Raw genomic sequence first — 27,252 nt, 5'->3', positions numbered from 1 at the left:
ATTTCATTTAATCCCTATGCCGACCCAAAGAACTGGAGAGCTTTCCTATTCCCACTTTGCAGTTGTGGCTGGTGAAACTCACTGAATATAAGTGACATTGTCAAAGCTGAACAGTAAGTAAGTGGCAGAGTCAGGAACCAGTCATTAGAGTATAATTTAAAAGAAAAACCACCCCAAAGTGGTCTGTGATGTAGAAGTTAGTCACTTTCACTCCTGGGAGTAAGTCAGTTCAGGCAGACAGCTTTGGTGACTTTTTGACCATTCCTCTGTCAGCCCCTACGAGTGACCCCCATGTCCTTTACTGCTGCTTGTGGCGCCTCGATCGGGAGTTCCGGGAAAGGGAAGGCGTTGGCACCCACAGCAGTCCTGTTGTCCGGGATTAGTCGGGAACTGTGGGAGAGGAGCTCCGTCCTGAGCAGGGAGTTGCAGGGAGGGCCCAGCGCGGATCAGTTCTGAGGACGGAGAAGGGCTTTTCGGGAGCGGGGATATGAGAAAGGCAAGGGGATGGTTATAATAGGAGTGCGTGAGCAGCAAAGAAACAGCTCATTGGAGTAGGAGGTGTATATCGAATAGCGAAAAGTCTTCTGGGACAGGCATGGAGGACTGAGCTGAAATGGAGTCCTCGGAAATAGAAGAAATGGCTATTTCCAAGAACGGCGAGAGGACTAGGTTTGGATTTGTAATAACTAAGCTCCCTTTTACATTTAGAGCCAGGCAGGACTTGTATCAGAACTCTGCTGGGGTTTTTTCCTCGAGTTTGAGGAACTGCCCTAGAAGGAGCTGGAGAAACCCTCCATCCAGAGCCACAGGGACAGGTCGTTACACATCACGTTAGCACAGGTGTCTCCCCAGCTGAAAATGCACCCTCGACCCCCCACAGAGCTGCAGTGACACACCAGCCCAAAACCCACCGTCACTCTTGTCACCTTCACCCAGGAAATGGCACAGTCTGCGTGGGGTTCTCCAGGACCGCCATCCGTGGAGGTGACGCTGACTCAGAAACAGCACTCAGTTCACTCACAGACTCTGGGAGCTGCTGAGTCATTAACAGAAAGCACCTCAAACCGGAACACACGCCCCACGCCCTGCACAGAATAACCACCTTTTTGAAAAGTGGCAACTTTTAATGCTGCGAGCAGCGATCCTGTGGCACTTTGAAAACACGCTCTACTGAGGGCTATTTGCTAAGACCAGCAGTCTGCCTCTGTCATGGAGAAGTAAGAAAAGATGATTTCGTTGTTTTGAAACGATGCGTGAGTTCAGGGAAAGCTGCAGCAGGTGTGGGATGGGGAGAAAAGTCAGAGAAAGCCGTGCATACGACGTCTGTAAAGAAAATGTTTTATTTAAAGTGTTAAATACCATCACCAGAATGAATTTGATTTACATTAGTTGGTGTTCATTACAGGACTAATCTGCCCCCCTTTTTTTTTTCCAACTGGAATTCCCTTTACTTTTAAAACATACTATGTACAGGGCAGCAATGGTCACTGGAATAGTGCTATTTACACGACTAAACCACAAGTCGAGGTGCAGACATGTGAAAATTAAAAAAAAATACACCAACTTTTTAAATAAATACTGCATAATGACAAGTATGTACAAATATTCCATACAGTCATGTCCTTCTTATTAAAATTAGAAATAATTTATATAGGAATATGCACAAAAGATTATGTGACTGCAATCTTAGTATCAGGAAACTGGTAAACGTTTATTCTAAGGGAGAGTATAGACACTATAGGTCTATTAAATCAATTGCTGCTGGTACACAAGTGTCTAAATTATTTCCATAAAGTTTTATTCGTTCTTTTGACAACTTTACCTGGGTCCATCGGAGATCTCAGAAGGTCAAGACAGTCTCCACGTATCGCACCACAGAAAGAGAAGGCATTTTTAGTGATACTCATTTTAACTTTTGCACCATATCAAGCATGATAGTTTTTAATGGTCAGCATGGAATTTAAAAAGGAGAAAAAAAGAAAAAAAAGAAAGCAATTTTTGTGCATGGCCTTAAACAGTATGTATGTGGATTTCAAAAGTTACTGCAAGAAATTAAAATCAACCTGTAAGAATGTGTTATCAAAGTGTACATAAAGAAATGGAAAAGTATGGGTGGCTTTATTATATTAACCAGTGACTTTTCCTCTCAGTAGCGGAACTTAAGAGAAACTTGACCTTGCAGCACCACCCAATGGTAATAACTATCTGTAAAACCAAAGGCAGGGGTTTGACCTTAGGGGATTTGTGGTATAGACTTTGGTGATGGCATCAAAGAACTATTAATAGGCAGACTGACTTTCTTTGAGTCACCTAAAAATTGGAGCTTTAAAATTATTTGTTGCATATTTATGTTTACTATATTTCTTTAGAAATATAATTTGTGAAAAATTGTATTTTACTACAGAAAAATGAATTAATAAACAGCCCTGTGTTTCAGGCTCCAAATTTTTCGCAGTGTTTTTCTATTCACATAGTAAATGGAAATTGGCTAAAGAAATTGCTTTAATTAATTAAAAAACAAAACCAAAGACCTTCTAGAAATAATACTTTAACCCCTGTATGAATAATGCTGGTGCTAAAAACAAATTTATTAGACATTACAATGGCCACATGATTTTAGGGTTTTCCTGTAAACTGAACTTTGCACGTGAAAAGAAAAAGTACCATGCACTATACAATAAATTGCAAAAGTTCAAATATCTTCTTTATCAAATACATGCTGACTTACTTTAATGCACTCCCAAGTCATGTTGCAAATCCTTTCAACATGCTTGATATAAAGAAAGCTCTTAGTTTTTTTTTCCCCCTTGAGAAATTCATAAATTCAGAAGCATCTACAGCTCTGAATCAAACATGGGGTATAAGGAGTATCAGGTCAAAAACTTGTAATCTTTTAGTATAATGGTCACTCTGGTAGGGAGAAAGAAAATAAAAGATTAAAAGAGAAAAGAGGAAAAGTGAGACAGAGAAGAGGAAGAAAGATGTGAACAATTTGTACATATCGAACTTCATAAGATTTGTATATTTAACATGGAAATAAATTGAATATAGTATGCTTATTTGTCACATAAAGAGAATTTTAAGTATCTTCTAGAAAGTATTCTCATTTGTAATGTCTGCCAAAACACAGACTATGATTAAAGAATAACATGGTGTGTCTTTGTATCACCCTGTTGCATTCTCTCCCCTTTTTAAAACCATGCAATAGTGAAATTTATTTTTAAAAATAATATAAATTGTTGAAAATGGCTGATTTTTATTCTTTTTTTTTTTGCAAGTTGCAGCCCCAAGAAAATAATTTAAGTATTCAGCTAATCTGTGTCCATGCAAAAAAAGTTTCTTTAATTTCATTCAGTACAGTGAAGCCACAGAATTTTGTTTTTCAGAGTCCAACACATCGTGGCGTTAGTGAATGGCGTGCCTGCTGGAGCTCTGAAGTCGGCCGCTGCTCACGCTGGACGGGCTGCCCCTGGTCACGTGCAGAGGAGGGCTGACGTCTGTCCCGGACCACTTCTTTGGTCTCCTGCTTTTCACCTGATGCTTTCTAGGACTTCACTCCTTGACTTGTAACATGGCTTAATGACTGTATAGCTCCATTTCTGTGGCATAACAGGGCTTTGGGGTCAGAGAAATGAAGAAAAAGGAACGATAAAAATAGAAAGGTGCCATTGAAAAGGGCTTTTGTTGCATGAAACTGACTGATTCTTTGAGATTAATCCATGGCTTCAGATTGGACCGAAATTCGAGTGTTATTGAACTCCAAACCTGATAGTTCTTCATAACTCTGCTCTTTCACCTGAGGGCCATCTTTAGGGCACAATGTGTGCAACTTCCTCTGAGAACACAGGATCGCTTTGTATCCCTAGAAACAGGCTCAGAAGACACAACATTAAGCATGCAGTGTTACCAGGGTTCGCGACCTGTGGATTTTTTTTTTTTTTGTAACGCTGGTTGCTATGACAACAGTTCTACAGCTGCTATGAACGAGAGTAAGAAGGTCCGGTTGAACTTTCCAGAGAGGATTGGGAAGCTCTTCTTGTCAGAGGGGCCAAGGTTGGATCTACTAGGGAGGAAGGGGGGAAAAGTTTGAACCATCCAATCACCATATTGGATAGCTCCAGTTCATCTAAAAGTATCTGGGCCACTCCCATAAAGGATTTGTGATCCATGCGGCCATAATCGCCCCAGACAATGATCTGTTGGCAAAATAAAAAGAAGAGTAAGGTCAGTATAGTTATGTACATGGAACCTTGTAAACTAAAACACATTCGGTTAATGTGCTATCATCAAACGTCAAGTTAAATAGTTGTATTTTAACTGCTGGTATAGTGGTCTTTATTTTTTTATTTATTTTTTTTTGATCATTATATTTTATTTTCTAATACAAGATGTTCAATTGTGTCTTTAGGGAACATTTTATATCCTGGATTAAAATTTATAGTAGCTTTATCTGTGTCTTGGTATAGTAGTCTTTAACTACTAGAAGCCAAAGGCACATGAGGAAAAGTGTACTGGGGGGTTCAGATACTAAGCAGTCCAGGGGGACTGGAGTTTGTATATGATGGGGGTTGGCAAGTCTCTAGTTCACTAGAAAGGAAACAACAGTGTCTACGGCTTGATAGCACTTGCCACTGCTTGGACATTTCCCAAGAATTTCAGTGGTGAGCAACGGAAGAGAATACATAAGACATGCGGGTCCAAGTCTGAGTCCATGAAAATACTTTCTTATGTGAGGGAGAAACCATTCAGTGAATACCTGTAAAACCTTCCCTTGGGGACTTTCTTCGAAAGATAATAGCTGTTGGTAAAGGGGTTCCAGTGTTTTTCTTGCCACCTTTGTTTTCTTTTTGGCTATGCAGACTCCGTTATCCAACAGATACACCTTTACATATGGTGCTTGGGAAAGAACACACACAGAGGAGGGTTAGGTGACGAGCCACGGTTGTTGAATACACAACCCACAGGCGACGCCTGCAACTGCTTAGTTCTAGGCCAGAAGAGCTAGCAATGAAAAGTTGCTCATCTTTCCACACGATGTCAAAAATCATTAGATAAATAATAGGTACCTATCAGCCATTCAGGTAGTTCAGGCAATATTAACTCACAGGCTACTCTGAGTTCATTACTATTTCGCGATCAGATGGTTATATAGATTTAAACACGGCATTAAATAAGGTGAAATGCTTCCAGCCCCTACCAACATTCAAGAGAGAGGTCTTACTCAGTCTTTTATTTGTCGGCACTTAAATCTAAGTAAACATGCTTGAGACGATATCATCTCATAAATCAATTATAATATAAATAATCTAATTTCTATAATATATAAATACGTAATATAATTATATAACGTAAATAATAAGTATAAATTTTTATAAATAACAATCCCTTATTACTCAAAAGGGTTTATTTTTTGGTGGTGGCGTGGGTACAAGGCAGGGGTGGGGTTTGATGTCATACGTTCACATAAGCTGGGAAGAGGCAACAAATTATGAAATGCATGGGTTGAAATGTATCTGACTCTTGATAAAAGCATTTCCATGCAGGTACAAACGATGGTATTCTTTACAGCACAGTGGGTCAACTAGCTCCAAGGCCTTTGTAAACACAACTGACTTAATCACCCTGGGAGGTTGTACACGTTATCATTTAGAACTTCCACAAGGACAGGGAAGTTAGGAAATTCAAAATTACACTTCAGTCCGTGGAGGTGCTGAGGTGAGAACCCGAATTTCAGAATCCTCACGAATCGTTTCACACACCAGATCTCTGTTTAGTACATCTCTGCACAGGGGATCTGGAGCCCGTGTCATTTTCCACGGCCCCAGGCACCTTAGATTATGACATTTCAGTATGAAACGTGTGACATCGCAATACAAATTGATAAAGCTGCCTCTCTTTCTTTGTAAGCTACAGGAAGTAAGAGTCAGTCTAATTAGAATGTCCTGTATACAAAGGCTTATGCTGCTTTGGAAACCTGTATCTATTTTTATTCTCATGCAGAGCTTTAAGAATTCCCAAGGAGAATTTTGAAGCCCCAGATAAAGTAAAGAACACAAAATATCAGCTAATAAGGAAAAGAAATTCTTATGTATGTGTTTATTTTGCAAGGGTTCCTACTACATATGTACTTAACTTCATAAGGTTAACTTAATTATAACCTCAATGATCCCTACCAGACCACCCTCACTGCACGCTCACTTAAGATAAACACACAAACTACTACAGATAACAGCTTCATATATTAGCATCCTTAATTATCTAAAAATGAAGTTTTCTGCATCTAATCAAAAACAAAGTCTCTGTATTGAAAAGTACGCATTAGAAATAATAGAAGAATCTCTTCTGTTATTACCTGGCAGTGTCTTGGAACCTGGTTTTACAACAAGGCCACGAGCCCGAATGATTTCCACCTCCAACTGTCCCTTTTTGTCCATCATTCCTACCTGAATGTCACCTAATGGTGTGTGAGGAAGAAACAGACAGACCTTAGTGTACAAATGCAGTAAGAAACAGGCTTGTGCCAAAGATCTTGGTTTTATATCATTTCATCATTTCCCATATATTTTCCTAAATTCAAATATACTTAAAATTCTATCAATGATCTCTTACTTTAAAAGGTGTATCAACTAACCTGGAAAAAAATCGGTTAGAATTTTTTTGTTGGTAAAATAAAAATACTTATTCCTGTGACAATACTGTTAAAGAGTCCATGAAACTAGAGAATGTAATTTTCAATAATCTAAAGGAGAAACAATGAAATCACATGACTGAAATTCTTACCCATTGCAGGTGTAGCCAGAGTCTGGCGTCCCACTAGCTGGGCAGGGCCAAGGCCATCCAGGAAATCGCTGAACTGGCTATCAGAGGCCAGGCGGACACCGGGGAAAATCAGGCTAAAAGCAAAATAACATATAGGATTAAACCCTCAACCCATTTACTTTCAGGCAGCTCGGGTTTCCCTCTTGCCCCCTTTCGGGGCAGGAGCAGTGGGTACCGTGATTTTGCCACTTATATTAATTGGATCCCAGCACCCCGCTCCATCTCCCATGGCTCATCCTTTCTTATTCTCCAGCAGCCCATGTAGGTCACCAGAGGCACCTGCCCCACCGTCTTGCAGGCTGCTGGTGTACGTGTCTTTCTCCCTGTCTGGAGGGCATGCGCTGTGATTTCTACGGTAGCACTCGGTACCTAGTGAGCACTGACTCCATGACAGGCATAATTGGATTTAATCCTTTCGGCTGCACTAGGAGATAGATTCCATTATCCTGTTTTATAGATGAAGAAACTCTTCTAGATCATTCCCATCAGTACACAAACACACCGTTACTCTTCCACACTAAAAAAAAAAAAAAAAACTTCCACCTTAAAAAAATTCCATTAAAAAAAAAATCCCTTTCCTAACTCTACTTCCTTCTCCAGCTCCCACCCCATTTCTCTACTCAAAGCTCCTTGAGAGAATTTACTCTATGTATTATCTTCAATCTCTTTTTTCTTGTTTTCCCTTGAAACTCTATTCAGTTTTTCCTTGCTCTCTTGCTTGCTTGATTTTTCTCCACTCTACCCAAATTTCTCTGACCGAGGTTACCTAGGGTCACGTGGGAAACCCAACTGCTCATACTCAGCACTTGTCTGATTTCACATGGTAGCATCAGCTGACACAGTCAAACCCTCCCTCTTCCTTGAAACACTTTGTCCACTTTGCTTCCCAGACCCTCTGCTTCCCTGGTTGTCCTCTTTGGCCACTCTACCTCAGTCTCTGTCACTGGTTCTACCAATAAACATGGGGAGCTCGATCCTTTGACTTCTTATTTTTTCTGCATGCCCCGATCTCCCTGGTAATCTCATGCGGTGTCACGGTTTTAAATGCCATCTATGCTGATATGGCCTAGATTGCCATCTCCAGCTTGGACCACAGACCTGTATGCGGTCTGCCTTGTCTACATGTCTGCTCGGATATCTACTATGCAACTGATATTCAATTTGTCCCAGACTGACTCCCAGCCTCGGAACAAGCAGAAAGCCAAAGTCTGTTCCTCTCAGGGGATTTCATCTTAAATGGCAACTTCATTCTTTCAATTGTCCAGCCTGGGGTAGTCTTTCCCCTTTGTTACGAACTGAATCTTGTCCCCCCACCAATGCATATGTTGAAGCTTTAGCCCCCAAATGACTGCACTGGAGATAGGGTCTTGAAAGAGGTGATTATGGTTAAATGAGATCATAAGGGTGGGGCCCTAATCTAATGTGACTGGTATCCTTATAAGAAGAACAAGAGAGGGGTATGCATGCACAGAAGAAATACCATGTGAGCACACTGAGCAGGAGGCCATCTGCAGCCAAGGAGATAGCCCTCAGGAGAAACCAAACCTGGTAACACCTTGATCTTGGACTTCGAGCCTCCAGAACTATGAGAAAATCCATTTCTGTTGTTCAAGCTACCCAATCTTCAGTATTTCGTTAGGGCAGCCCTAGCAAATGAATACACCCCTTTCTCTCATTACTCACATCAGATTATCAATAAATCTTATTGGCTCTACTGTCAAAATGCATCCAGAATCTGACCTCGCTAATGCTCCCACTGGGGTCTGAGCCTTTATCTTCTTCTTCTTCTTCTTTTTTTTTAAGATTTTATTTATTTATTCGACAGAGATAAAGACAGCCAGCGAGAGAGGAAACACAAGCAGGGGGAGTGGGAGAGGAAGAAGCAGGCTGATAGCGGAGGAGCCTGATGTGGGGCTCGTTCCCAGAACGCCGGGATCACGCCCTGAGCCGAAGGCAGACGCTTAACCGCTGTGCCACCCAGGCGCCCTTGAGCCTTTATCTTCTATCTGCAGTATTACTGAACAGCCCTCTGAATGACCCCTTTGTGGCCAGATTTACTGTCCACCCCACAGCAATCAGAATGGTCTGTTAAAATTCAAGTCGGGTAATATCTGGACTTTGCTCAAATCCTCCATTGGTTTCTCGTCCCTCTCAGAGTAAAAGCAAAGTCTTCACAATGCTATTATAAAGATGATAGGAGCTGTTTCCCCCCGCCCCCATCTTAATTCCTACTCCTGCCCTTTGTGCACAGTGCTGCCCTCCCCACTGCTGATGCCAGGCAAACTGCCTTCAGCATGGCTTCAGCCTGGAATGTTCTTCCCTCGAATGTCCATTCTTCAAATCTTTACCCAAATACATCTTTTTCCCTGTCTACCCTACATAAAACCCACCCTTACCCTCTCTCATCTCTCTCCCTTTCTTTCTTTTTCTCTTTAGCACTTACACTACCTAATCTACTATATATTCTATGAATTTTCCTTATATATACATATTAACAACTTTTCTTACTTATTGTCCATCTTATCTACTAAACTAAGTTTGGTGCGGGTAGGGTTTTTTCGGTTTTTTTTGTTTCTATTTTGTTCACCGATACATCTCCAGCCCCTAGAAACATGCCAGGAATTAAGCACTTAATAAATACTTGTTAAGCAAAATCAATTCATTAAAATGAAACTGGGAAAAGTTAAACAATTTGCTCAAGTTTCCACAGTACCGGAAAACAGATGAGAACTTAGGCCTATGTGATTTTAAAGCCCATGGTGTTAACCACTAACTGATTTTGGCCCCTTGTATGACTTACATCCCTAACTCAGCATAGTGCCTAGAACATTGGAAGGCGTGGAGATATTTGTTGAATGAATTTACAAGTACTCAACCCATTTTTCCCATAAGATATAAATATCTGGGGTGCCGGGGGCCACAGTTTGGACATTTTTGAATCCCTAACAGTGTCTAACACAGCACTCTGCAATGATGAAAGCTCATTTTTCAATTGCTTCTCCATCTCTTTTAAGACTTCCTTGATTAACATCAAATCTGGTTCTTTCCCCAACGTAAATCCCCAAATATATGGTTAATCCAAGTATTTTAATTAGTACCCCATATAACCTTTTTGATAAATATATGGAAACCATATACATCTCCTGTACTTATACGATTGTTCTAGACAAATGTTCCCTGTGGCACATCACCAATACTCTGCCTCACATCTGGCCACATGTATGTTGTCTAAACGCCTGAAACTTCCATGCTGATGACACAGTGAGGTCAGTAAACCCCACTTTCCTCTATTCACCTCCTTTATGCACCATCTATGGACCTGTCGTTGCTGATTATTGTCAATGTGTTGGTGACAGGGCTGTACAATCATGACAAATGCTTTAAAAATACCCTAGCCACAGCCGATTCAAGGAAAAGCTACATGCCGACTACATACAGGGCTCACAACTTCCTCTGTGGCATCGCCTCTCTCTGAACTGCCTATTAGTTCATGGAATGAAGTATGTGTCAAGTATTATAGAATTCTTAGTAATAACTCTTCAGAGCAAAGACTATAGAGATTAGCAGTGTCCACGTGGTGTGGCACAAATGCTTGCTCTTTCTGTGCTTCTATGTATTATTTCAAGCCAGGGCAAACTTTTACGTGCACGTATTGTGACGCTCACATTTTAGCGTCTTGCTATTAAAGCAAAACACTTTATCCCCAAACCTATTTTCCTTGACATAAAAAGCCAGATATGTCCCATTATCTCCGTGGTAGGTGAGCAGAAGTTCTCTTCACAGCAAATCAGCCAGTGGAAATGAAAATGGCGCTCTCGAAAGTGTGAGTTAGCTTCTGGGAAAGCACAGAGAGACAGAGAGAAGATGGTCCCGGCAAGGCATGGAGAGACACCAGCTCGTGGCCGGCCTCACTCACTTTCCTTCTGAGCTATAGCTGTTCATGCTGCCGTCGGTAGATTCTCGGCTTGCCTGGCGAGTCATCCAGTTCCTCATTTCCACAGCCAGGCCCGTTTCCGTGCTTCTCTGGACGGTGCTCCGTAGCTTTTTACCTCCTGCTTCTGCACAGACAGAAAACAAGAGGCCTGAGAGCTTCTGTCATCACCATCTGGTAACGAGAAGCACTCAGCCAACGTGCTGAAGGTCCTCAGACGGACAGAACGGCATAAAGACGAAGGGCTCTTGTTAAGAAGACACAGAGGAAAGTATTTCAAACAATGCCTTGTTGAGTGGGATGAAAATATTCTAAAAAAATCTTCAAGAAGCACAAAATACCATTGTTTTATTTCCATTTAAAGCAGTGTTCAAGTTGGTTACGAAAGGAACAAAATGGTTCAATGTAAGGAAAACAAAATAAGCTTTGTTTTCATTGTAATATTTAAATACAATGTTAATTTATGCCAATCCTTCTCTTTTTCCTTTCTTTTGATCATAGTGAAATGATTAGGCCTTGACTTTATTCCCAAAGAACAGGGGATGAGTAAACCTCAATTCTAGCCTTAACTCTCACACAAAAACCTGATTTTGTAGGGTGATCAATACTAGAAGGCAAAGAAAGCCATACAAAGGAGATAACCTGTCCGACATATTTTCACATCTGTCGGTAACTTTCAGAGAGACTCCCAAAGGGAATGCAAAAACCCAGCAACAGCATGTGAAAAGAGCCTTCTAATTTGGGATCATGGGTAGTCATGTCCTTAAGGACCTTTTATAGCTTGAATATGAGATCTACTTACAGAAGCCAATGAGAAGACCAAACAGGCCACTGAGTCAGAGACCACAGATGTGACAGAGTGTAAGAAGTGCGAGTGATTTGGTGAGGTCAGGGAGGAAGGAGCTTGACAGAGGGAGTGGGATTTTAGCTGGGCTTGAGAAATGGGCACACTGGGACCTAAGAGGCAAGAAGGAAGTGTTTTGGGTCAAGGGAAGGGCCTGGAAAAAGGCATGAAGGCATGAAAACCCATGTGCAGTTGAGGGATGATGCAAATAACCAGATGTAGAGTAATGGTGAGGGAGCATCAGACCAGAACCTGAGCCCAGAACACAAAGGGCCTTGCATGTCAGAATGTAGAGCATAGGGACCCCTAAAGCTAGAACAACAGGTGACAGTCCAAACTATTTGTCTTAATTTACTTCTTGTCAGGCCTAAATATTTATCTACATTGACCATGCATACTATTAGCTTTTTGAGAAATGGTAAGCTCTTTTAATGCCTGGTATTAATAATTTTATTTTAGATCAATAAACACATGCTGATATTGACCTTGACTTCCTGAAGTTCCTCCTGCCGCACCTCTTATAATATTTGCTCACCATTTTGAAACACTGCTTTAAATTTCATCTATTCTCTACTTCTAATCTCAATATACATCAAAATGCTCTAAAAAGTTTATATCAAATATAAGCTATGACTTCTCTACAGCTCAGTTCCATAATCTAAGGCTGATATTTTAGAAAATTAATAGTAAACATGTTGTACTGATATGAACTATAAGAGAATCTAAAGTATCCCTTATGGATGAGGAAAGGCCCTTCTTTACAGAGAAATATTAGTTATATTTAATATATAATTAATACAGTCAATAAGTGTAAAAGGAATGATAAAAATTTAAAATGACCAATTTGCAACCTCGAATGGAATAAATGATTCAGATAAAGCACATCAATGGATACTAACAGCATTAGATGAAAGGATATTCACATGAGCCAAAAAATAAATAAATAAATAAATAAATAAATCATTCCATAATTTAGTTCTACTTGTTAAAGGTAAACATGGGCTTTAACTCTGGGAGACCAGCCAGCTATCGCCATCTTAATCAAGTGATCATACTTAGTAGCACTAATAGCGGGGCCATCATAGGTGCCTCCTGATGTAAGATACACACTACCACCTACCAAGTTAGTCCAGACAAAAATACACAAACTATTTCTAATTAGGTCTTTGAAACCAACTTTTTCTTTTCTAAAACATAGAGGACATAGTAAAGATAAATGACACAACTAAAAAAAAAATCAGACAAACACAGAACAAGGGGTTTTGTTCAAGGGAATTTGCTTAGTTTCTTTAAAAAGTTAACATCATGAAAACAAACACATAAACTAACAAGGTAGGGGAATTGGTCCAGATTTTAAAACACCACAGAGATGTAACCATGAAATGCTACGAGTATACTTTGGTTTCTTTTTGGGGAAAAAACAAAACAAGAAAGCCTAAAAGCAAAACACTCTAACAACGGTTTTAGGACAAAGGGAAATTTGAACATGGACTGGATATTAGAATAAGAAAATTGTCAATTTTCCTAGGTAGATAGTGACATGTACTATAAAAAATTTCCTTATCATTAGAGATAACATGCTGAAGTATTTAGACCTGAAACATTATATTGTCTGCAACTTGCTTTCAAATAGTAGAGCAGAAAATACACATACACCCAAAAAAGAGAAAATGTTTTTAGAAAAAGAATGGGGGTGAAGAAGAGATCCTTGGTACTCAAAAATTTAATATTCATGATTATTTGACGGTGATCTCCAAAAGGCCACATCCAAAAGTCATACAATTCTGTTCAGGTGTGCCCTGGAATCATGGAAGGTGCTAGGCTGTTGTGCAGGAGCTGGCCAAGGGCTAGGTCCTGGTCTGTCCATGCAGCTGTACTGTTCTCTTCCCATGAAGAACGCCCGTGTGAAAAATCACCTCCGAGTGAGCCGCACCACGGCAGCGAAGCTGGAAGACGTGGAATGAGGGTATATACAGGAGACAAGGGACTTTCAAAGGAAACAGGATTCCTAAAGGTGTCAGGACATAACGTCTGACTCCACCGCAGCAAGAGTGACTTGAAAACCTGCCGTTACAGGGGGATGAGAACCAGCTACCATTTGTCAAAGAATAACAGTACAATGAACGTGTCATCCTTGTGTTTACAGACCTTTCTACCTGCATTCTCTTCAGAACTCTCACAAGCCCCATCTTACAAACACAGAATCCACGGGCCCTGGCAGCTTACCCAGAAAGTAACACAACTGAAGTTTATAAACAGTTCCCTGACTCCAGATTCTCCACTACTCACTGATTTGTTGTCAGAATATAGCCAATGGGTAGCCCGTGCGGCTAACTCTGTAACTGCCTGTGGAAGGCCCCGTGAGGAGGGGCTGGTGGGGTGGAAAGAGCAGAGCACAGTGAGGGGCTCAGGCCCTGGTATCAGACTGTTTCTCTTTGAATCCCCACTTCACCGTACACAAGCTGGTGACACTGAACCCGTTACTTAGCCCCTCTGTGACTCAGTTTTTTCAAACTGTGAAATTGCAAAGACAGTAATGCCTACCTCATAGAATTTTTGTGAGGATAAGAAAATATATTTAAAGTGCTTAGGATAGTGCCTGACACATAGAAAATCACTAATTAATAGTACTGTCATTACTATTACTACCTGTTATGGAATCAGAAACATATCTTCCAGGCCAATCTCTACCACTGACTCTGTGGCCCTCTCTGAGTCATATCCTGAGTCTCTAGCTCCTCATTTACGAAACAGGCAGGGAATAGGGGTGTGGTGACAGATGATCTCTGCTGTCTTTTAGCTATAAAGTCTATGAGTTTGCATCATTAGTGTATGACCAAGATCATGATTAATGGCAGACATGGAGGAGATAAAGTGACTCATTGTCATCTGATACAATTAGAGAATTGTAAGCAGCAGGTTGCGTGTTTATAATACATCTTCATGTTTTTTAAATATTCTTTTATCGAATGCACACATAGACTTATTTAAAAAATGTATTTTTTGGTTCTACAAATCCTTTGCATGACATCCACAATAAAAGTAATTTCGTCTAAATATAATTGTGGTTCACTTTGTCATGTCACCCAACCCAAAAACTGAATCTGGAGAACAGTGGATGTGGGTGTCTACATAAGGTAAGTGCAGTGGGCAGAATTTAAGATGGCCCCATGATTGTGTTACTTTACCTGGCAAAAGGGATTTGGCAGATGTAATTAAGGTTACTAGTCAGTTGACCTAAAGATAGGGAGATTATCTGAGTGGGCCTGACATACCCACAAAAGCCTTTTAAAAGCAGAGTGCTTCCTCTGGCTAATTCTAGAAGAGTCATTGAGGAAGATCTGAAACCCATGAGAGGTTCAGCGTACCTTTGCTGGTTGAAGATGGAGGGGACCACGTGGAAAGGACCTGCAAGCAGCCTTTAGCAGCTGAGAGAGTTGCTCGGCTGAGTAGCAGCAGGAACACAGGGGCCTCGGGCCTACAGCTGCAAGGAACTGGAATCTGCCAACAACTTGAATGGCGCTGGAAGCAGTTTTCCCCTACAGCCTCCAGACAAGAACTGAGCCCAGCCAATACCTGACTTCAGCCATGCGATACCCTAAGCAGAAAAGCCAGCCACACCACACCATCCCAGACCTGTGGCTTACAGAGCTACAAACTAATAAATGAGTGCTTTATGCTGCTAAATTTGTGAAAATTGTTAAGCAGCAATAGATAAGTTTTTAGATACATGTTCTTTTAAATGGCAAGAGCTATAAAAAAATAAGCTATTGGGGCCATAGGAGTGGCCCAACTGAAGGACTCAATAGTCATGATTTAAAATAAATAAATAAATAAATAAATAAATAAATAATATATATATATTTTAAAAGGTATATATACTACATACATATACATATATTTATAAAATATATGTGCCTGTGTGAGTATATACAGATGTTTAAAAATACTTGGGTGGCAAACTATAGAACTAAGGGCCAGATTATGTTGTTGTAGAGCCCTTAAAACCACTCTGGTATTAGGTATTTTAAACCATAGTGTATTTGAAGAAGGCACCTGCAGGTAAAAATCAAGTTCTTGAATTACCAAGCATCACCGGCAGAAAGCAGAACACAGGAGGTGTCCTTGTTATTCTGCTCTGCTTAGTCTGATGACTCATTCACTTGGCACCCTCTGTATTCAAAGAAAGCCACTTGATTGAATAAACAACCATAAACAACCGAAGGGTCAGTTTCCACTAATAATATCTGAAAACCCTTTGAGTGACTTGACAACAACAAGCAAAAGGTCCTCTCTGCTACTGATTTGGAAACTTTCCTAAGCCCCAAGATGAAGCTCAAAATGAAATGGCAAACTTAATGTTATGGTGACTTCTTTCCAAATCTTGTATCCACAAGAACCATTTAAATATTGACCATTTTGAATACAGTTCTGTTAATAAAAACTCTGCATTTGATATTTTATTGTATAACTGCTTTCATTGTTTTTGTCAAATTAGTATGATGCTTGAAGAAATTTTAATTGTTCTTAAACTTCAGATTCATGTTTTAAAAATATTAAAATAACTTTTAATAAACTTTTAATTTTAGAATAGCTTTAGATTTACAGGAAAATTGTTATGACATTCCAGGAAATTCCAGCATACTCCACACCTAACTTTCCCTATTATTAATATCTTACATGGCTATGGTAAATTTGTCACAATTAATGAACTAATATTGATACATGACTATTGACTAATGTCTATGCTTTATTTAGATCTCCTTGGTTTTTAAACTGAATTTTTTTTTTCTAAACTATGAGGTCACATCACATTTTGTCATTATCATATCTCCTTAGATGCCTCTTGGAGACAGATGTTTTATGTCTCTAATTCCTGACATTCTTTTATATTTATAACTCCTTTTAGTCTGCTCTTTGGATGTGAAATTTATATGCGGTATAATTCATCATAGTATAAATATACCCATTAATGAAATCACTTATTTTTATTAAAAAACAATACATAAGTTGAAAACACTCATCAATAGAAAAATAGAAAATATGTCCTGTCATAAGTAAATAATAATGAATATATGAAAATAAATTATCAATAGTAAATTAATTTATACTGTATGGTATAATGTTAAGGGACAGAGTTAATATACATATTTTTAAACAGTTTATTCAAATAAGCTCAATAATGTTTCAGGTAAAAATTAAAATTAAAATCACTATTTCCAATGTAATGACTCAGGCAAGGATCAGCACTGGATGTTAAAAATCATTTGATTACAGGTTTTTGGGAAACAGTATATTCACATGGTACCAAAGTATTACCTCGGAACTTACTTAGTAATTATAAAGGGAAAGCTACATCTCCTCTGTAAACTGCTAGGCACACCTCTAAACCAAGTGGTCAAATCTATGCCTAAGAATGAGGAAACATGATATCGTTTCTACGGATGGATGGATGACGTTTACATCACCTGTATGTTTAAACTGAAAATTAACCATGTCTCTAGACCTAATGTCCAGTTTACACGAATACAGGAAATAGAGAAAACAATCAGACAAGTCCAGATTGTTAGATATTCTATAAGACAACTTTGTCCGGACTCTTCAAAAGTCAGTATCATGAAAAAAAGAAAGGTGGAAGTACCATTTTAGATTACATATAACAACCAAATGCAATGAATGAGCCTTGGCTAGATTCTGGATTGAGGAAAAAATACAAGAAAATTTTAGCCATCAGAAACAATTCTGGGGTAATTGAAAAAATTGTATATGAGGGAAATGTTAGATGATAGATATTTTTCATTAATTTTATTGTTTATGTAGTTTTTTTTAAATTAGGAGAGGCATGCTGCAACTTATCTTACTCCCAAATGTTCAGCAAAAATACATACTCTGTGTGTGTGTGTGTGTGAGAGAGAGAGAGAGAGAGAGAGAGAGAGAGAGAGAAGCAGGGGGGAGACAGGAAAGATAGTCAACTAAAAATCAGTCAATCTGGGGCACCTGGGTGGTGCAGTCGTTAAGCGTCTGCCTTCGGCTCAGGGTGTGATCCCAGCGTTCTGGGATCGAGCCCCACATCAGGCTTCTTCGCTGGGAGCCTGCTTCTTCCTCTCCCACTCCCCCTGCTTGTGTTCCCTCTCTCGCTAGCTGTCTCTCTCTGTCAAATAAATAAATAAAATCTTAAAAAAAAAAAATCGGTCAATCTATATAGTAGATGTTCACTGTACTACTTTTTTTTGTATGTTTAAAATATTTCACAACAAAAGTTGGGAAAAATTCAATTACTGAATTCAAAACAAAGGAAGGAAAGAAAGAGCTATTGTGTCTTGACTTACTACTACGTGGGGATGCTTTAGATATAAACTCTACCTGCCTCTAGTCCTCTGAACAGTGGTGTATGGTGCTTATTATTACTATCACTTTCTATTTGAGGAAGTTGCCTGAGTTACACAGCTGGCAAGTGATATAGGTGAAACTTGAGCTGAAACCCTAGCAATGTCAAAGCCAATGCTTACTTCTCAAATAGGCTGGCTTCCATCTTTAGTATTTTGGACATTAATTTCTGATTCCAGAGTAATCAGTGACTTGAAACCTCATCTCCATGTTCTCACTGCATGTCCAAATAAACTTAAATTGTTTTATGAACATTGTTAAGATTTAGATCATTCGGGGTGCCTGGGTGGCTCAGTCACTAAGCGTCTGCCTTCGGCTCAGGGCCTGATCCCAGGGTGCTGGGATCGAGCCCCGCATCAGGCTCCCTACTCTGCTGGGAGCCTGATTCTTCCTCTCCCACTCCCCCTGCTTGTGTTCCCTCTCTCTCTGGCTGTGTCTCTGTCAAATAAATAAATAAAATCTTAAAAAAAAAAAATTTAGATCATTCATGCTTTCTTGTTTTATCATGAATGGAAAAATGTTAATTTTATTACTAAATTCTTACTTCAAGAATGTGATGGCAAAAAAGCAACAGCCTCTTAACTATGGAGAACAAACTGGTGGCTACCAGAGGGGAGGTGGGTAGGGGATGGTGAAACAGGTGATGGGGATTAAAGAGTACACTTAGGATGCGCACTGAGTAATGTACAGAACTGCTGAATCACTGTATTGTACACTTGAAATGAATATAACACTGTATGCTAACTATACTGGAATTAAAATTTAAAACTTCAAGAAATAACCATAAAGATGAAAAAATATATTTATGATAAAATTCAAACAAATGCGCCAGAAATAGCTATTCCTTATTTTATATATATATATATATATATATATCTCCATTTCTATCTCTCAGAATGTTACTTTGGATTTATCCATACCAAAAAGTAGAGATTCCATCAAATGATGCCATGGTATCAAACAGTATTAAATACATAGTCAAAAATTATGGATTTGTCAGCATGCGAGGTTGAAAAAGACCTTGACTGTTTTGTATCTTGATCCTCATCTGTAAAACAAAGGGACTATTACAAGAACAGAAAATTACAGACCAGTATCTCCCATGAAAACAGATGCAAAATCCTCAACAAAATATTAGCAATTCAAATCCAACAATGTATAGAAAGAATTATACACCACAATGAAGTGGGCTTTATCCCAGTTATGCAATGCTGTTTCAATATTCACAAATTAATTAATGTGATACATCACATCAACAAGTTAGAAAAGAAAAATCACATGATCATATCGATAGATCCAGAAAAAGCATTTGACAAAACCCAACACCTATTCATGATAAAAACTCAGTAAACTAGGAATAGAGAAGAGCTTTCCCAACTTGATAAAAAAGATCTATAAAAAACTTAAAGCCAACATTAAATTTAATAGTGAGAAACTCAGAGCTTTCCTACCAAGATCCAATACAAAGCAAGTATGTTCCTTCTCGTAACTTCTTTCAACAGCTTACTGGAAATTCTGGCTATGCACTAAGACAAAAAAAGGAAATAAAAATTATACAGATTGAGAAGGAAGAAATAAAACTTTTTTTGCTCACAGATGGTATGACTGTTTATGTGGAAAAATAAAAAAAAATAGATATAAAAACTCCTGGAAATAATAAATGATTATAGCAAGGTTGTAGGATACAAGGTTAATACACAAAAATCAATTTCTTTTCTATATCCCAGCAATGAACAAATGGAATTTGAAATTAAAAAAAACCCACAACAATATCATTTATATTAGAACACAAAAATTGAAATAATTTTTGGTATGAGGAAAACTACAAAACTCTGATGAATGAAATCAAAGAATTAAAAGGAGAGATACTGCATGTTCATGAATATGAGAACTTAATACTGTTGAGATGTTAGCGCTTCTCAACTTGATCTATGGGTTCAGCGCAATCCCAATCAAAATCCCAGCAATTATGTCGTAGATATTGACAAACTGATTCTAAAATTTATTATGGAGAGGCAAAAGATCCAGAATAGTCAACACAACATTGAAGGCAAAGAATGAAGTTGGATGGCTGACACTATCGAGTTACAAGACTTACTTTAAGCTACAGTAATTAAGACAATATTGTATTGGTTAAAGAATAGATAAAAAGATGAACAGAACAGAACAGAGTCCAGAAATAGGCCAAAGTAATAATGAATAAAGATCTGACACTATAATCTATGTGAAACAGTTTTGAAAACTGTAAAATGCCATATAAATCCTTGTTTGAAAAATGACTGCAATAATGTGCAATTATCCTAAACTTGAAGGAAGAAACTTCCAGGAATAAATAAGTGGGGCCTTGACATTCAAAAGAGGAGAAAGGAGACTGCTGACCAAAACGGATTAAGGGGTTTCCTTCCCACACAAACCCGTTGTTTTCAGATGATATCAAAGTGGATGCCAGTAAGTTGAGAGCAAAAGAAGGGGGCAGGGCATAGAAGTTACAAACTAAAAGTAAAGAATCTTGAGGCTTAAAGTCTTTGTCAAATGAGGTGTTTGGTTGGAGTTACTCATACTTGAAACTAACTGGAATTGAATAGACTGTATGACTATTGACTTTTTGAAGGACTAAGCCCACTTAGAAAAGTCTGTTCAACTATTAAGGTAACTACGGAGTTGCCTAATATGCACTAGCAGAAACAGGCTATTAATACTATATAGCCTCCTCTCCAAAACCAGTCTTCATGGCCAATGAAGAATAAAGGCAAAGACATACTTTCCAAAAAAAAAAAAAAAAAACAGAACGGAGGTTGCCAGGTGAGCAACCAAGGAATGTATTCTGTCAATCTTTGCAATTCCTTCCAGGTGGGATTTGATAATTCTTGTGGATAATTTATTGTTTATCAATTCCTATTCTCCTTTCTTCTTTTTTTTAAACACAATTCTTTTTTTTTTTTAAAAAGACTTTATTTGAGAGAGAGACAGAGAGCGTGTGAGAAAGAGCGCGCGTGAGCCGGGGGGAGGGGCAGAGGGAGAGGGGAAAGCAGAATTCCCGCTGAGCTGAGATCCCAGGACCCTGAGATCATGACCTGAGCCAAACGCAGACGCTTAACTGACTGAGCCACCCAGGTATCCCCCTATTTTCTCATTTCTAAATGAGAATTTTAATTTTCATTATCCTGTTGCTACTCCACCATTTAAATTGAATGTATTGTAAGCAGATAACTTACCTGTAGGTTTGCCGGTGTATCTGTATGTATATATATGACATGAAAATCCCCATCTGGCTATGAGGAAGAGAACTACACATTACTCAAACATCCTAGATTTCAATTTGCATGCAGTAAATGAATGACATTTTAAAGTTGTCTTTCTAGGGAAGGATTGAGTATGTTCTATATGCAAAATAAGAGTGTGCATGGATATTCGGGTAGCCAAATCTGCAGAAAAAGTTAAAATTAAGAGAGCTATAGTCTTTATCCTAGCCTTCTTCCATAGATTCCCCCCTTTCCTATTTGCTTATACTTATCAAGCAAAGAGGAAAATAACCCAATAGCAAACTAGTATTTAAAAATATTACAAATAGGTAATTGGGCTGAGTTTAATGGGCTTTTTCCACCAGTAATTATATTATTAAATGGATATTTGTTAATGTTTTTGGCTCACTAGTATTTGAACCTTTTTCTTATGTATGAGAAGTAATCTATCCTTCAACTGTAGACACCAAAATTGTTGGGTATTACCAGCCTGTCTGGCAAATAGGGCAGGAACAAATGGCTGAGGTTCTGCTGATCACACACTACTGCCCCCAACTTTGATCTGAAGCTAATGAAGCAAAGAAGGTGGGACACCGCAGGCTCCCATTCTAATGAGGGTGGTAGCCACCATGTGTAATTTCCAAGAATGGCCCTGTAGCAGTAGGTAATGATTCAACATCAAAGGTTGACAAGACTGCAAACTGTGTTTTCTGTGCCAAGCAACAGTGGTAGTTCAGTAGGATTAGTTCTGCAGGATGGTTTGGGACAACATTCCTAACCTCTAGTACGGGATCTCCAGTCTTCCTAAAAATTCTGTGACCTGTCCAATATCCCTTAGCAAATACCTTCTCCACTTAAATTGCTAGACTTGGTTTCTGTTGATTACGAGGCACCCTAAATGAAACACACTGCATACACATATTTTGTTTATAATTTATAGCAGAAAAATATGTTCCTAGTTTATATGGAGCTAAGTATACCCAACTTCTAGGTAAAGCACAAAGAATGCATGACTTTTGAGCACTCTTGCACCTGCAAGGTTGGATACAGTTATTAAAACAATTTGGTCCCTTCTAGCTCTAATAGCTTCTTTCTATTCCATGATATGAACACAGAAACTAACCAGATATTTCTTCATTTATTCACTCACTACATATTTGCTAAGTACTTACTTGGTGCAAGGCACTGTGGGAGATAAATATATGTAACCTTTGATCACATAATTCCTTATAATTTTACAATTTATTAGGCAAGATAGTAAATAAATAATGACAATCCCAGGCAATATATTCTAAGTGCTATGTGAGTGCTCTTAAGAATCTGAAGCTGTACTGTCCAATGACTTTGTGTGACTGATGGAAATGTTCAGTAATTCTGCACTGTCCAATAAGGTAGTCACCAGTCACATGTAGCTACTGAGCACTCAAAGTGTGGCTAACGTGACTCTGGAAATAATTCTTTATTTAATTTGGTTTCAATCTATTTAAATTTAAATAGCCAAGTGCCTAGTGCTTCCTGTACTGGATAGCACAAATTGAGTTCAAAAAAAGGTAAACAGGGGCACCTGGGTGGCACAGCGGTTAAGCGTCTGCCTTCGGCTCAGGGCGTGATCCTGGCGTTGTGGAATGGAGCCCCACATCAGGCTCCTTCACTATGAGCCTGCTTCTTCCTCTCCCACTCCCCCTGCTTGTGTTCCCTCTCTTGCTGGCTGTCTCTCTCTCTGTCAAATAAATAAATAAAATCTTAAAAAAAAAAAAAAAGAAAAAGGTAAACATACTTTGATATGGGATCATAAGGGAATAATAGCCAGGACAATGCAATTCACAACTCTCTCCAAGGTAAGTATTATTACGCACATTTCACATGAAAGGAGGACACTAACGGTCAAGGAAATTAAGTATCTTACTTAGTTCACACAAGGAGGAAAAGGTGGAGCTAATATCTCAAACCCAGGTATACGCCCATTCAGCTTTTCCTCTGCCTACAGAAGCTTATATAGCTTCTGAAAACTTCATGGACAAGATCTATGAGCTGAGCTTTTTTTTTTTTAAGATTTTATTTATTTATTTGACAGAGACAGCCAGCGAGAGAGGGAACACAGGCAGGGGGAGTGGGAGAGGAAGAAGCAGTCTCCTAGCGGAGGAGCCTGATGTGGGGCTCGATCCCAGAACGCTGGGATCATGCCCTGAGCCGAAGGCAGACGCTTAACGACTGCACCACCCAGGTGCCCCTATGAGCTGAGCTTTGAAGGGTAATTAGATATGATGCATATACAGTAGTAGAAGAATAGAAAGAAAAGCATGAACAAATATTCGGAGGCAAAGAGCAAGAAGGCTTAGTTTTATTGAATTGCTAGATTACTAAAGGGCCTTAGAAGGCAGGGAAGATATGCTGTATATAAGTACCTGATTGTTAAAGACTTTGAATGTCAGGCTAAAGGAACTATCTAGTAGGGGATGGGAATCTATTGACATTTTGGAGGAAAAGCAGTGTCAAGATCAAGAGGATATTTAAGAGCACTGACACAGAGGCAACGAAGTCAGATTGGAGGGGAGACCCAGAAGGTAGAGAGCAGGTTGGGAGACTCTCAAAAGATTTCAAAGGGGAGCAAACATGATCCTAAGCTATCCAGGTGACAATAAGAATGGAAAGGAAGAAAGCAGCTCCTTGGCAGAAGCTGCCAACTGGTGGCACACATTTGGTCAACAGGTTATGTTTTGTTTGGCCCAACGAATGTTTATATTTTTTCATTTAGCTGCCAACACTGTAAAAGATTTTAAGTAAACATCCAGATTTATAGCTTTTCTCTTAGGGAAAAAAGAAGAGTAAGTTTGCCAACCCTGGGCTGATATTCAATTTGGCATCAATTAACTAGAACAGAGTGTTCACCATTCCTTTTTGGATGGGTACGCTTTCTCCAGCTTTTCAGAGTCCTTGCTTTTCCCATTTGTATTACATCTGGTCTACCTCCCTGATGTATGTTACCTGCCTGGCCCTGATTCATAGGATAGTAATGGAACAACTGTTGGAAACAGCTAAAACAAACAGTCCTTTCATTGTAGTCTCATTAGGCAAAATCTAAATCTTAAGAAATGGTACTTCAAAACTTACATTGATATTATCATTTTTATGATAGCTTTTTTCTTCAATTGTTCAAATACTATTATATATACATAGCATTAGGTAATTACCCCTCTTCTCCATCAAACACTGTTACATTAGGAGGTAGAGCAAATGTACAGAATGATCTTATCTGATCAATAAGAGCTACTTAAGAACAATGGAGAGTATTTACATTAAACCATAGTCCTTGGCAGCAATGGGATGCTGCCATTACCACCTTCTAGTGGGTTTCTTTTGTAAGTCCTTATACGCCAGGATGTCTCCATAGGGAAACACATCCCCATTGCTAGCTCTGAACTTAGTGAACTTATGAAGGATGAAAGCAAATGGGGGTTAAACTTGACTTTTGTATTAAAGTTTTAAACTACTTTAATGATACTGTTTGGACACTTACCAGTAAAAAATTCTGAATCTCAGGTAAAAAAGTAAATTTAATAAGCACTCTGAATGGAACTCTTTTTCATTTATTTTTTTTAATTCCAAGATTTTTTGCTTCACCTTATCTGTCTGGAATATAAGCCTAATATAAAAATACTGTGCAATTTTTGAATATGGTATAGACTCATTTATGAAATGATTTATTATTATATATAATCAATCATACTCTAGGAAAGATAATATCTCCTAAGAAAACATACAAATTCAGACTCAAACTATCTCTTCATGTACTGCCCCCAATATTGGCATTGTGAAGATGTGCAAAAACTATGACCACTGAATTTTAAAAAGTCTAGATCACATATTAAATTTTAAAACAACATAAATAAAATGGATAGCAGTCAGTTATAATGATATCCACTTTGAAAAGAATGGTAGAACTATATACTATTATTAATAGACATTTAGTGGATACTTTGCTAGGCACAATGTCTGTACTTGGGAGGATTACATTTAAGTGTATGGAGAATTTTTTATTCCAATGGAGCATGGGCAAAGTGCTATGTACCATTTTAATCAAATGGGATTGCTTATTAAGAATTAAGTGTATCATTTACCATATACAAAGCTTAGACTAAGATAGTATTTCTTATATTCTTCTTATTGGTTGCATGACCTCTTAAAGAGTGGGGGTGAATTAAATAGGTCTTTTCTATTAGTCTCTTTAGTTCCTTTTATATTAATTCCGCGTAGCTTAACTATCATATGCAAAAAACGTTTCTCAATTTTTCTGGTGATTGAAAACTATTCCTGTTTCTTGGATGGTGTTCCTGTAATTTAATTTTCAAGCTAGTGGCATGTAAAAGAAATTAAATGAATTAATTTAGTTAAATAACATTAAGTCGATAAGATCTCTTCTGTATGATTGCCAAGCCATATTTTAACCAAAGAAGGCAGGCCATAAAAATCAAGCAAATCAAATTCATCACATATGATATGTACCTAACTGAACAAGAATCACTAGCCCAGAACCACAGGTAACAACATTAAAATAGCCTCTGAGAAACCAGATCCACCAAGTGTTAGAAAATGTGCTATATTCTTACATTATAAGACTATAACCATTTGCTATTGAATCTACGGGTGGGAAGTTGTGGGGCTGCTTCTCCTATTAAGAATGGTAACTTTTCCTTGAAATGATTCTTTCTTTCTTTCTTTCTTTCTTTCTTTCTTTCTTTCTTTCTTTCTTTCTCTCTCTCTCTTTCTTTCTTTCTTTCTTTCTTTCTTCTTTCTCTTCTTTCTTTTTTAAAGATTTTATTTATTTATTTGACAGAGAGAGACATAGCCATCAAGAGAGGGAACACAAGCAGGGGGAGTGGGAGAGGAAGAAGCAGGCTCGAGCCGGATGCAGGACTCAATTCCAGGACCCCAGGATCACGCCCTGGGCCAAAGGCAGACGCTTAACGACTGAGCCACCCAGGCGCCCCTGATTTCTTCTTTCTTAGAATTACCTGTAATGTTTAAAAATTCTACACACAATAATATTCTACATTAGGGAGGTAGACTCATAGACTCAATGTTGGGGCCAAGTAGTTTACATAGTGAAGTTAGTACTTACAGGATTCAATGATAAAATAAGTAAACGTAATTCATAAACTGTTAAGTAACATGTAAGGGACTATTACTATTACTTTCACTTCAAAAAAAAAAGCTGGGGCGCTTGGATGGCTCAGTTAGTTAAGCGTCTGACTTTGGCTCAGGTCATGATCCCAGAGTCCTGGGATCGAGCCCCGCATCAGGCTCTGTGCTCAGCACAGCGTTTGCTTGTCCCTCTTCTTCAGCCCCCAACCTGCCCCACTCATACTTGCTCTCTCTTTCTCTCTCTCAAATAAATAAATAAATAAATAAATAAATAAATAAATAAAATCTTTTAAAAAAGCTACTCAGAGAATTGGAAAATTGTTATTTGGAATATATCCAGGGACAGGGAAGCAAACTTAAAAAAGAACTACAAGCATACAAAAACGGTGCTACAAAGACCAATCAAGAATCTTAACTTATTTTGCTTATAGGAATGCCCCTTTCATCCCCCATGAAGTCAGCCCCATTTAAATTTATAATCTGTGGCCACGCTGTTTAACGTCTCTGAGTCTCAGTGTTCACATGCATAAAATGTTGAAAATAATAACTTCCTTGAAGAATTAGGAAACCAAAGGAAGGTGGCACATTGTTGTTCAAGAAATGCTAACTATTAGTAATGTACTGTACCCGGTCATCAACTCCATAGCATACTACTAGAAAATGCAGCAAAATAATGAAGAAACAAACTCCAGAGCCAGATTATGGATTTAGATTCTAGCAAGGGCAACTTCCAAGCTGTGGGCTCCGAGCACATTGTTTTCACAGGTGCAGGAGGCACTGATCCCAGCAGGTGAGGGACTGAGAGCTGTCACTGAGGCCCAAATCCATGTTTCACTTTTACTTTCTCAGGACTCCCTTCTCTAACTCCTCAAATAAGTTTTCTTATA

The 27,252-nt window shown here is 38.6% G+C and overlaps 1 protein-coding gene across 2 annotated transcripts in view; it reads right to left on the bottom strand.

Moving 5' to 3' along the window:
- Positions 1-1,364: 1,364 nt before the first annotated feature.
- The window catches only part of RIMS2 (regulating synaptic membrane exocytosis 2), a 626,259-nt gene continuing 600,371 nt past the window's right edge, over positions 1,365-27,252 (bottom strand). For both annotated transcript variants that reach the window (XM_057307663.1, XM_057307664.1), the window contains 5 exons: positions 10,736-10,877; positions 6,781-6,893; positions 6,353-6,454; positions 4,757-4,896; positions 1,365-4,196 (listed from right to left, as the gene is read on the bottom strand). In XM_057307663.1, coding sequence (XP_057163646.1) covers positions 3,978-4,196; positions 4,757-4,896; positions 6,353-6,454; positions 6,781-6,893; positions 10,736-10,877 — 716 coding nt within the window. In that variant the 3' untranslated portion in view covers positions 1,365-3,977. The remainder of the gene's footprint in view (positions 4,197-4,756; positions 4,897-6,352; positions 6,455-6,780; positions 6,894-10,735; positions 10,878-27,252) is intronic.

This window comes from Ursus arctos, unplaced genomic scaffold (assembly GCF_023065955.2).
Source record: "Ursus arctos isolate Adak ecotype North America unplaced genomic scaffold, UrsArc2.0 scaffold_6, whole genome shotgun sequence".
In the NCBI taxonomy this organism is placed as follows: Eukaryota; Metazoa; Chordata; class Mammalia; order Carnivora; family Ursidae; genus Ursus; species Ursus arctos.
The sequence above is the reverse complement of the archived record's forward strand: the minus strand, read 5'-3'. Positions and strand labels throughout refer to the sequence as shown.